At 38.2% G+C, this 12,900-nt stretch overlaps 1 protein-coding gene across 1 annotated transcript in view; it reads right to left on the minus strand.

Annotated features, from left to right (window-relative positions):
• Nucleotides 1-2,586: 2,586 nt before the first annotated feature.
• cdh17 (cadherin 17) overlaps nt 2,587-12,900 on the minus strand; it is a 39,825-nt gene continuing 29,511 nt past the window's right edge. The window contains 7 exon segments of the mRNA NM_001142108.1: nt 2,587-3,709; nt 6,209-6,325; nt 7,653-7,769; nt 8,411-8,638; nt 9,232-9,362; nt 10,216-10,460; nt 10,549-10,740. Of these exon segments, the coding sequence (NP_001135580.1) occupies nt 3,597-3,709; nt 6,209-6,325; nt 7,653-7,769; nt 8,411-8,638; nt 9,232-9,362; nt 10,216-10,460; nt 10,549-10,740 (1,143 nt within the window). The 3' untranslated portion in view covers nt 2,587-3,596.

The following is a 12,900-nucleotide window of genomic DNA, read 5'->3' on the forward strand; positions in this document are numbered from 1 at the left end:
TAAATAGCCATTTATTTACCCCAACCTCTACAATGTAGTATACATTTACACACCTACTGTAAGTGTGTATGTTACACAGCACTCTGAGGTTAGCACCAGTTGTTGACCAGCAATAACAAGATGATAATTTCAGATGACAAAACAGGAAGAGATAAAATGGATGTTTACTATAAACACTAGGGACCTCTTCATCAAATTATTTAGAAAAGAACATTGTCAGATTTAAATATTTCACGCAGGAAATGGAAAATTTTTCTGAAGAGTCCAGTTTAAACATATCAGGGTTATCCAAAGGCCTGGATAATGTCCAAAAGAATTCAGCTTTTTTCCATTAGTGGAAGAATAGATGCTTTGCTTTTAGGATAATTGTTCTGGAATAAGAAATGCTAAGGGTCATTTGTGCAATATGACATCTGCTCCCTTGTGTGCCCCTAGCCCTAATGAGAGCGGCATTATTTTATTGTTTGCATAACAGTCGAAAGCTTAAAACCTAAATAACTTGGCTACTGTTTTTGCTCATAAATTTTTTTCCTTTCCTTATTTTAAAATAAAAAAAGCAGAGAAGAAGCTCAGCATGGAGCAAAAATGCAAAAACATTCCAGGGACCTTAGCATTTCACACTAATTCTGCAGCTTGTGTCCCAGCTAAAGGGCCCTGAGCAATAACTTATCTAGGGAATGAAAACTTTCTGCCGTGTTTGGAAAGACAAATGAACTGTAACAGCAATCGGAACATTTTCCACAACACGGAGTCACCCCCTTCCCAGCGTGAGAAGCACAAAGTGCCACTGAAATAGTGAGGAGATCTGCACAGAATCCACTTGTTGATTTGGAGAAAACTTAATTAATGAATCAATTAGCTGAATATTATACTCAACTTCTTTGTTAAACTTACAGTTATGGTTAGGGAAAAACTGACACTCCAATATAAAATGTACCCCCCGTGTTATGTGGCCTATTGTCCCATGGGCAGAATACAGTGTTGATAACTGATATGCACATCCAGCTTGATTGTCTAAATTCAATTAACTATTATTAACAGGTCCTTGTCTCTTCTCCCTTATTACCCCCAGTTTGTGTCTGGCACTAACTCTGCTGGCAGCAAGTAATGGCATGAATAGACCACAGGGGACCACACACATATTGCCACTTTTGTCTTAGGTGCCAAAACACGGCTCTTACAGATTTGCTGGCTGCTTACCTGCAACCTCACACCCAAACACACACTGCCCCACCAAGCTTCATAGTAAATTACACAAGCCTGGGCCCTGTTGGAGATATTTAGTAGGCCAAGTTGACCCTGCACAAAATAAAAAAATATGATTACTGAATCCTTTCCTATGTAACCGGTGGAAGAAATGGGGGAAAGGGGTACCTGGCCAGTGCTGTGGGTAGATGTGACATCACGCACACGTAAGTGATGTCATACTCAGCATGTTGTGCAATGATGTCATTAATGCCGAGGGGCACAGTAGTGCTCTGGTCCCAGTGATATCAAAGGACAATAGCACAAAAACATAAAAGGACTCATGCACTATTTAGTGCCACGGTTGCTTCACAAGCTCTAATATCATTTGGATAAACCCTTATTTATATTAGCAAATAATAAGCCATTTATAATACAAAGGGTTTAGTTCATCAATGGGGATAATCTGGGGTCACATATCATTTATGACTTTCTTCATGCTTATAGGATGGAAAATATTTCTGTACAGAACAGAACTACCAGGAAATGATTTGATTTGCAGATGCGGGTCAGATGGAAGAAATCTAAAAAATGTATCGAAAGCATTTTTATGTTTTTCTATTTATATTCCACAACAATCAATATCATTCTGCAGAACATTTCTATCCAACCTCTTCCCTGTGGTGGGTCAGTTATCCACTGCACCTCAAGTTACAGGGGCAGATTATGATAAAGTATTTTATACAAAGAAGTTTGTGGAGAACTTTAAATTACTATTAAAATGATTATTTTACCAAGCTTTAAAAGAATACTAAAGCCTAACTAAAGAAGTAGGCTAGAAATGTTGTACAGCCCAAGGCACCCACAGCCCTTTAGCAGGGAAGATCTGTGCCCCCAAAGATGCCCCAGTAGCCCCCCATCTTCTTTTGTTCTCATTCCCTGCACATGCTCTGTGCTGCTGTCACTTACCTGAGCTTAGGGACCGACTCACAATATACTATATATATAGAATATAAATGTCACAATATAAGGCTGATTAGTAATTAATACAGATAACTACTACATGGCAAGCTTAGAAACCAGTGAAATTAGCATCAGAATTTAATCAGCCCTGTAGCATTAGCTTTTATATCAGTCCAATCTTTTTTTTGAGGGAAATGGAAAACTGGCTTCCATTATTAGCCCTCCACCATCAGTTTTATCAAGAGACATTATCCTGCTGTATGTTTTTTGTAGACTGGAAACTTTTTCACCCTTCAATATATATACCCCTATAGGTCTAGCATACAAAGCACAATTAGCTTGAGAATTTAAGGGTAATTTCAATTGCATTTGTGATTCATAAAAATTATTTAAAAAAAAATAAAAACGCATGTTAACATTCAAAAGAAACCAGATCAGTTCATATAAAAATTGTGTTTATTGAAATATTTCACCACTTTTACTTTCTTCTTATGTTTGGGTCTGTACAAGAGAGAAACCAATTTTTTAAGCATTGGGGTTTTATATTTCATCTTAATATTAAAAGTGGTCCTGGCTATAAATGGAATTATCTCTAAATTGCTTATTCACATAATGTCTAAATGTGCTTCTAATGTTAATGTGATTCCACCCAATGTTAAGGTGAGCCACCCAGCGCTTAACGTTCCTGTGCCGGAGGGTGTCCGGGCAGCACTAGTGCGCAATTATGCTCTCTGCACTAGAGAAACCACATTTTCTGGTACAGGTATAATAACTGAAAACTCCTAAAGTCACCAGGAGATGCTTTTTGCCGCCCCTGGTAACCTGAGTGGCGCTGCTGCTTGAGGCAAGGTTCTCCTCTGTGTGATTATCATATTATCATAGTTTTTCTTCCTACATTCAAGAAAATTGCATTAAAACAATCTCTAATTTTAATTCAAGTTTTTTTAACTAAAACTTTCGAGATATCAACTCGAAAATTCAGATGAAAATATTCAGCATCTAAAACCCACTAGCTTCTAATGAAGTCAATGGCTAGTATTTATTCAACATTGAAACTATGGTCTCTTTTGAAATAACAGTCCACAAAGTAGAAAAATTGATGGAATAACTTCACAAGTAAATGCCACCGAGTTGCTAGTGGCTGAAAAAAAAAAATGTAAAAAAATGCTAAGTCTAATCACCATTGTTTTCACCACTGAATTTGTAGAAAAACTTTGAATTCAGAAATGGATAAATCAGGCTGTAAATGTGTTGTGGGGTCGCAGCAACACTGCAATACTGAGTATCTTTGCACTTTATCCATTGCGGCTGCTCAGAACTGTTAGCTTTTTTACTTTTAACAAATGAAACAGTGGGCTGTGGGCAAAAAAAAAACATTTTTATAAAATTCTAGGCTGAGGAGAATTCCAGAAGCCCTATTCTTTCATACTAAACACACAGAACTAGAATTAGGAGCTTAAAGGTCTTATTTCTCCAGTGTTCATGGCATCAGCTCCATCTGCCTTGCCTTCTTTCTTCTTTTTATGATTTATGGAGATAAACACAGCTGCGATAATCACACCTGCCGGAGTAAATATCAGTACAAATAGTCAGTACAATGGAACATATGCTGCCCAAAGGCATCTCACAATAGACTATAAGAGATCGGTATCACAATATGGTGACGATATGGTGATATCACAGAAAACCCTAATACACCCAATAACTGCCTTTGTCACCTTCTTTGTCACAAACTATACCCGCAAACAATGTAGGTCTCTATAAAAATATACTGCATGAACAAGCAAATTTGTAAAACCCTGCTTCATCTAAATAAACCATTTTCATACACTTTTTTGTTATGTATGTGCTATTGGATAATCCTAAATAGAAAACTGCCATTTTAAGTACTAAATTCAGTCCCCCTGGGATCATAGGATTCACAGTGCACACAAACAAGCCAAGGCACACATACATGCTAGGCCCCATCAGCCAATGAATGGGCAGAGTTCTGTCTTTTGCTCCCACACTACTTCCTGTTACAGTCAGAGCTGCATTATTTCCTGTCAGCTGATCTCTGAGGGAGCACACAGCCCATCACTAAATGGCGGCTCAAGGGAAAGGATGTAAAAGGGCAATATTTACTGATATATATGTTCCAGTTTGCCAAGATCCTTTAATAATTCACTTAATATAAACTATATGTTGGTTAAGTATTCATTCTGGGGGTATAGTTTTTAATAAATAATACACACTGCTTAGGGGTTACATTTGACCAAACCAAACTCGTTTCTCTTTCTTCTGTATATTTAGCCCAGTGCTGCCCCATCTTGCAGTGAGCCAATTGTCCTGTTTCTCACATTTTGGGAAGAAAGTATAATAGAATGATGATTTTAGAGCATAATAATGTCATACAATAAAATCAGTAGAGCTTTATGGGAGACAACCAGCCTTAGGGTTTCCCAATATACAGGACTGTTCTCATGTTTAGCTTCCTGCAATTTAGCCAGACCACAGGGCTCATTTACAAAGCAATTTAAGATGTAATTGACCATGTTTTTACCCAGAATGCAGCAGTTTCCCCACAATTCCCATGTAACTCTGACCTTAAATGGAAGGGCTGATGCAATATCGCCCAACGTGTGCAGTGTTTAATGAATCAAATTCTATTGTGCTGAACATTTTTGGAATTAATTTTGTGTCATTTCCAGTAATCAGCATCAAAATGAGGCCTACGCATGTTTAGGGGGAAAAGTCACCGGGGACTGACAGTTGTGAGAATACGTTTCAGAGCAAATACAATAGAAAATGAAAGTAAATTGCAAAAATGCTCATAGAAGCGCCCTGAGTTAAATCCATTGATTTTTTTTTATGGGGTTTAGATCTCCTGTATTGATCCCATCAATACACACAACAACTGTGCCCGTTTTTGAGAGACCATAATAATTGCAACTGTTGAAGTAAATGAGCCTTTTGGTGTCCAAGTTGCAGAAACAGATTATTGAGTTGATTTTACATTGGTGTTTTTGCTTTCTCTAATACATCTTGCTCACAAAGTTTGAGCAACGCATGTATTTTGTGAAACAACAGGCCATAAATATTGGTTGTGGGACAGAAATACTGTTACACTCGGCAACACCAGCCTATATTCTAAGTGCAAGCTGTGGGCTCTCTTTCAATATTCATGTTACCTTAGATACCATGGGGCCTATTTACTTTTTTTTCCTCCCACTGTCTTTCCCACTGAGATTTATGACGTGTTGAAATGCTGTCATCCAAATTTAAAAAAAAGTCTAATTTTATCCAGTATAAAAATGCAGCTTTCCGGTAGATTTTATTAGGTTTCAAAAACATGGTGTGTGTGAAAATGCTTTTTTTGGCAAAAGTCTGTGCCTTTTTGGAGCAAGCTTCCCATAGGATGTAATGGTTACACAGGGGTTGTTCACCTTTAAGTTAACCTTAAAATGCCCTATTCCTAGCAAGTTTGAAATTAATCTTCATTATTTATTTTTATAGTTTCATTATTTACCTCCCTTTTCTCCATCTTTCCAGCTTTTAAATGGGGGTCACTGACCCCGGCAGCCAAAAACTATTGCTCTGTGAGGCTACAACTTTGTTATTGTTACTTTTCATTCCTTATCTTTTTTTTCAGGCCCTCTCCTATTCATAGTCTAGTCTTGCATTCAAACCATTAACCGGTTGCTACATTAACAAGACCCTGGCAACCAGATACCTGCTGAACAAAACGATATAATTGGTGAAAAATGTAAAAAGCAGTTTTATGAGGAAACAAGACCATTTCAGTTTAATAAATGTTAGTAAATGGTCCCCTTTGCCTGACTCCATCTCTGGTATGTGGATAGAGAACTACAGACAGATGTAAGAAGTCAATACTAATGAATCATAGCATATATTTTATCTCTTTTGTGAGGCCATCTTTGACTGTTAGGAGAAGGGGCAGGTAGAGTTATTACAATACAGAAGGCAGAAGTCACTTTCAAAGTAAGGAAATGTTGCCCATTCTCATTCTGCCCTTCAATATAACCAACCCCTCGCTTGCATTTTTATTCTATTTACTCACCTATAACTGCCAGCGTTCCAAACAAGATGCCTAGGGCCATTCCAATGCTGGGCAGTCCAAGAGATTCTACAGGGCTGGCTTCACACTCATTTTTAGAAGTGCAGCTGCATATAGACACTGTAAGCACAAATTACATTTTTATTCAAATCTGAAACATGAACAAACAATCAATTAAACCTATGACTTTTAAGAGGTGTCTGCAGGTGAGGATGAAGTAAAAAATATAAGTGCATTTTATGCCATTATGTTCTTACATGTTTTACTAGGGATGGGTGTGCTTGGTGGCATCCAACAGGCAACACAACACATTGTTCATAAACCCCTTAAGTTGCGCATACACCTGTTGATTTGCTCATTTGGAGATGTTGCAAAACAACTACATTTTCACCTGATTGGCCACCCAAGTGCTGGGTCAAACTGGACTCATTCAATCCTTTGGCTGTCAGTGTTTCCGTGACGGGATCTTCCAGCCTTCTGAACTTATATCAGAAATCAGATATCAACCAGGGAGGCCCTACATTTGTCCTAATGCATAGACCAAGAGCCTGTCAACCCAGTCTAGAATGGCCAAGTTGCCAGTTAATATTGGCCCATGTATGGGAGGCGTAAGACACAGTCACTGGAGTTGATCATATCACTGAATGATCATATGAGTAATCAACTTGTCCCATAATGTTGTGGTCTGAATGCAATAAGAGATCCAGTGAGAGAAATAGTGGATCCTGTGCAGCACTAGGAAATGGGGTGATCACTGAGCCATTGGGTCCACAATTGACTTTCTATACTACTTTCTGTTGCTCAGTCTGATTATTCTAGCTCCACACAAATTTTTGGGCAGCTACTTTATTGTAAAACACAGGTTAGCTGATCATATTGGAATTTATTTTCCCACAGTGACTCTTTAAGTATCACACATAAAATGAAGCAGTTTCTCTAGCATTTTATCTGCAAATGTGAAAATGAAGACTAGGCAAATCATCTCCAGGTACATGTTGCTTTTATAAAATTGGCAAAGCTCGACCCCTTTGCAAATCGGTGTCACGTAAGCACCCTCGCCAATTCATTCCATAGGACGTCTATCCAAAGACTTCCATCCAAATTTGGTTATAGCTCATCCCCTGTTCATCCATTGTCCAGTTATCATTGCATTTGTCTTTCTCGTGGGAAACATCTAATTCTTAGAGGTGGCCAGATTCTTGGACTCTAGTCCCTTTGCTTTCCATAGGGAGCGGTGCTCAGGTTCTAGAAAGCAAAGTGACTTCAAGTCCTCAGCACCTGATTTTTGTTAAATGCGCCAAGAGGCCGACCCCTCCCTTGGGTAACTTAACACTTGTAAGTTACCCTTATATTTTACAAGACTCGTTCTCAAGACTTTGGCCCTGTGTTGTCCCTCCCCTATTATGGTTCCAGTAATTAAAGGCCATCCTATCTCTAGATACTTTACCTGGAATATGCACTTCTGATTCAAGTGGAGGAATCCCTTGGTCATTAATGATTACTGTAATGTCATAGTTTTTCATTTCAAACTGTGAGTGTGCCATCGTCAGTTTAGCGTGAGTACCTGAGGGTGAGAAAAAAAACACTTTGCTTGGCCATTCATGTCAGACATCATAAACCTAAATAAAGAAGATTAAGTGGGTGAATTATTAATATTCTAATATGATTTGTTTTCATGATAAAACTCACAAAATTCGAACTATGGTTCAAAAACCATGTAAAGCTTGCAAGGTTATGTAGAGTTGATTTTAAATTAGAGATTTTTGAGTTTTTTAAGGTTGTAAACTCGCAAATTTGAGATATTCAAGCTTTTCAAATGAGTTTGCCATATTAATAAATAAGCAAGCACTTGACTTTTTTGTTTAAAATTTGAGTTTATTCAAATCAGAAAATTCACAAACTCGATAATTGATAAATAAGCCTGTAAGTAATGGAGGGGTCCAAAAAGACATTAAGTAATGCTGCGCTGGTCTTTATCCCTTGTGATGACAGTTTATTTTGAGCACTAAACCTTCATTTTCTGCACATTTCTATATAAGCCTATGACTTGGAACTACTATAACACAAGGCACTTTTCAATAAAATAGCAAAGCAAGAAATCCTTGTCCATTTTGAATGCCTTAGAACCACAGTTGAGGCAAATCAATATGGCAGATAGATTATAAATCAGGCCTATGGAAATTCAGACCAACAAAGTCCACTTACGATTAAGTCGTACAATCACCCAGTCTTTTTCATCAGGAGTAAGGCTGAATTTGAATGGTGTTAATCTTTGTGCATCAGGATCTGTTGCTTCAATCACCACTGACTCTGGCTTGGTCACAGGATGGCAGAAGTAAGTACCGAAGTAGCTCTTTGCTAATCTTGGGGGATTATCATTGACATCTTCCAAGAACAAGTTAAAAAGCACTGAGGCACTCATTCTTGGGTTAGCTGGAATAAGATTGCAAAACCATTGGTTTATGTCATAGATGTCCTTGGGGGTTAGAGTTTGCAGAGACTTTGTGGCACCTACAGGGCAGAAGTTACCTGCAGCAGGAGACACTGCATTGTATCCAATCATCAGACCTTTCATCTACAAAAGCCAGCCTCAGCCAACTGCAACATCTACATGCCCTATAAGCGCAAGTAGGTTCAAGTGTTTTTAAAGGGTGCACTTCTGTGCCTATGTTTGCACCAAGTGCAAATTATATTTTATGTTTATTACTTGCTGAGAGGACCAGAATGCCCCTGGGAGATTACATTTTGTATGAGGCTGGGACTTTTATAGTGTTTTCTATTGAGTCAGGGGTGGGATAACTGAAATGCCCTGAAATCCACCCCCAGTGTTCTATAACTGAGGTACCATGATATGTTGGTAGCCTCTGTTGTGGTAGTTTGCATTGCTCAGCATGGAGCCGTTGGGAGCTAGAGGGTGGCTGGGTAGAATTTATGAACCTAATTATAGATTATTATAGCCACTTGTCCATTTCGCAGTGAGTATTTTGCTCAAAAATCTAGTGAGAGCCGGGTTCTGTATTACTTACTTTTTTCCGAAGCGATTACTGTCACCCTATAATGGGATTCTGTTTCCCGGTCCAGTAATGCTTTGGTAAACATCTCTCCTGTATATTCATCTATCCTGAGCAAATTCCTGGTGTCTCCCTGCAGTGAAAACCTGGAAGAGATAGGGATATCCAGAGTTTGTGGTTTTACATCCATCCATAAATAGTTCCATGGTAATGTGAGTACTAAAAATTGCCTCATCTCATACTCATCTCTCAGTGCAAATGACTACTGCAGTTTGTTACCCCTTGACCTGAATTGAATACTAATAAAACCATTCAGTGGTGGCTATAACTGTTGCTATGATTCCATAATGGTACCATTACTCTAGCTCTGAATTAGAACGAAAAGCATTAAAGCCTTAAAGCAGGGCAGTTGTTTTTTGAAGGAAGAAGGAAAAAGACACAACCACATGACTAACAGGAAATACATTTCTCTCTTCCAGAGGAAAACAATGGCTTTAATATTTATAATTTTTAAATTAAGAAAACCCTTCATGACTAAAAATTGGCTATAGGGTTTACATATGAATTCATGAATAGTGTTCTTTAGGGCAATGGTACCAGGTGCTACATCAGCCACTTTAAGAGCTGAGTTTTTTAAAATATGAAAATATGGGGGCCATTGGGCTTGTCAGGGGATCTGATTTCTATTCTATGGGGGGAGCTACTAAACAAGTGCTGCCTAAAGCAACAGAAGTCGCCCCATTTTCCAAAACCTTTAAGCTCAAAGACGGTGAGGAACGTTCATATATATGGGCTCCCTGTCCAAGGTACAAGTACAACTTTCTCTCATCATTTAAAACCTTCTGCAAAATATCAGCCAAACTTGTTTTTCATTGACTGGTTGAGGATGCTGAGACGTAAAACTGGATTTTTACTTGACTATCATAGGTTTTTCTCAGTAACAAACTGATTCAGCCAAAAGAAATAGTCAAGAACATAAAAGAACAAGAGTAAGCCTACCGAATGCTATCTCCCTCAGGATCAATGGCTGTGATCGTAGCAATTTTTGTTCCTACTGGAACGTCCTCTTTAACCTGTTTTTGGTACAGAGTCTCATTAAAGTAGGGTTTTTCGTCAACATCCATCACGAAAACTGTGAAACGAGTGATAGAGCTGTCATTATAAGCAACCCCAGCAACGAGTGGTTCTGGGTTTGTAGCATGGATCACAAGTCTGTGCTCTTGCATGGTCTCAAAGTCCAGAGGCTGCAAAACAACAATAGATTTTGTGTCAGCTGACTGAAATTCCAGAGCAACAGAATCCTTTAGGAGATGATTAGCTGCTTGTCCATACCTTGGCTATTTTTACATATCCCCGATTTGTCTCTCTCTCAGTTTCTATGATGAACATCTTGTGTGGGTCACCCTCCTTTATCTCATAAATAATGAGTGAGCTCCCGGTGTTCGGCTGATCATCGTCAGTGGCCTGTATCTCCATCACAACTGTCTGCAATTGCGTGTCTTCTTTAATGGTCACATTCCCATACTATGGAGTTAAAGTCAAACAGAAAAGAAGTAAATAGAAGTTATTTATATTATGAATGATCCCAAAAAGCCATTTAACGATACGGTAATGTTGAAACAAACCTTTATCTGTAGCTAAGCTCTGGGTTCCATTAACCAGTGTAGGCAAAACCGCTCTGTGCAGCAATGGGAATGAGGCCTGTGGCACCTTTTTTGCATTGATATGCAGAGTAGTACAGGTATGGGACCTTTTATCCAGAATGTTTGGGACCTTAATTTGGATCTCCATACCTTAAGTCTGCTAAAAGTCATTTAAATATTGAATAAACCCAAAAGGATTGTTTTGCCTCCAATAAGGATTAATTATATCTTAGTTGGGATCAAGTACAGGTACTGTTTTATTATTACAGAGAAAAGGGAATCATTTAACCATGAAATAAACCCAATAGGACTGTTCTGCCCCCAATAAGGGGTAATTATATCTTAGTTGGGATCAAGTACAGGTACTGTTTTATTATTACAGAGAAAAGGGAATCATTTAACCATGAAATAAACCCAATAGGGCTGTTCTGCCCCCAATAAGGGGTAATTATATCTTAGTTGGGATCAAGTACAGGTACTGTTTTATTATTACAGAGAAAAGGGAATCATTTAACCATTAAATAAACCCAATAGGGCTGTTCTGCCCCCAATAAGGGGTAATTATATCTTAGTTGGGATCAAGTACAGGTACTGTTTTATTATTACAGAGAAAAGGGAATCATTTAACCATTAAATAAACCCAATAGGGCTGTTCTGCCCCCAATAAGGGGTAATTATATCTTAGTTGGGATCAAGTACAAGGTACTGTTTTATTATTACAGAGAAAAGGGAATCTTTTTCAAAAATTAGAATCATTTGCTTATAATGGAGTCCCGTAATTCTGCACTTTCTGGATAACGAATCCCATATCTGTACTTCTACCTGCAAGTGGTCCGGGAACTTTTTTGTATTTATGGAGGTGATGGGTGCCTTCTGTATACTGAATAGTGTACCATCAGCCTTAAAGTTAATTTCATTATGAGCTAAAACTTATCTTGAGATTGTCCCACTGAAGCAATGCCGCTAAAGGCGACACAATTGTGTCTGGTTTAAATGTTCATTAGGCAAGGGTTTGTTTCTTGAGTAAAAGTACATTTTATGTTTTGTTATGCCAAGTCTGAGGAGACATAATGTACTCTATGAAATTTAGATGGTAGTTAGTCAACTACCGGTTAATAACCAATGTAAAAAAACTGAGACTAGTAATACATCTTAAAGACATAAGTGTTTAAATGGGAAATTAAGGGCAAGAACTGCTAACAACATGAAACAACTCCTGGAAGATTTACTGCAACTTTTGCTTTCTCTAGGAAACTCTGTGGCTGACCAGGAGCAAGTTCCATCATGAGCATCATATCATGTGTCGTGCTACAGTGCCACCCACAGAATAAGCCCTTGGGGGGGGGGGGAGTGTGTACCAAACATGTCAGATTATTTATTATAACTGTTATACACTTCTAAACCTTCTACTCTGCCAGGCACCTATTAAGTCTGACTATTCACATGCAGAAGCGCACCATTAATGGCTTGATGGAACATAGAATTACTGTGTCGATGGAAGGCAGGACGGTAGTGAATTCATTGTCAAAGGGTTATAAGGAGTGGAACAGAATGCATGGGGAAACCTCCTACAATTACACGAGAACTAAATGTCCTTACAACATTACACCAACCAATTACTGATTTAAAGAGTTTCCGAGCCTCCTTTGGAGAAAAACATGGCAGACATAGACAGTCTCCATGTAACTGTTTTGCCTGAATTGTAATATTAACCTATATTTATACAGAGACAACATGTGCTCAGCGCTTTACAAAGAAACTTTCACCTCAGTCCCCAGAGGAGTTTACAGTTTACAGCAATAGGACAGTAAATTTAGAAATATTGATTTTTAAGAGAATCTCAAACCAAGTTTTGGTGTCAAAAGAGAAGTTGCATTTCAAATTAAAAAAAGTCACAAAAAAAGTGCAATGAACATTTTACATTATTTTTCACACCAGAAATTCTTTGGCACCTAAATTTGTCCTGTGGGCTTAAATAGGTTCCACTAGATCTGAGGTGGTGTAAAATAAAGGGTTAATATTCAGCATTAATCTGGCATTA

This window comes from Xenopus tropicalis, chromosome 6 (genome assembly GCF_000004195.4).
Source record: "Xenopus tropicalis strain Nigerian chromosome 6, UCB_Xtro_10.0, whole genome shotgun sequence".
In the NCBI taxonomy this organism is placed as follows: Eukaryota; Metazoa; Chordata; class Amphibia; order Anura; family Pipidae; genus Xenopus; species Xenopus tropicalis.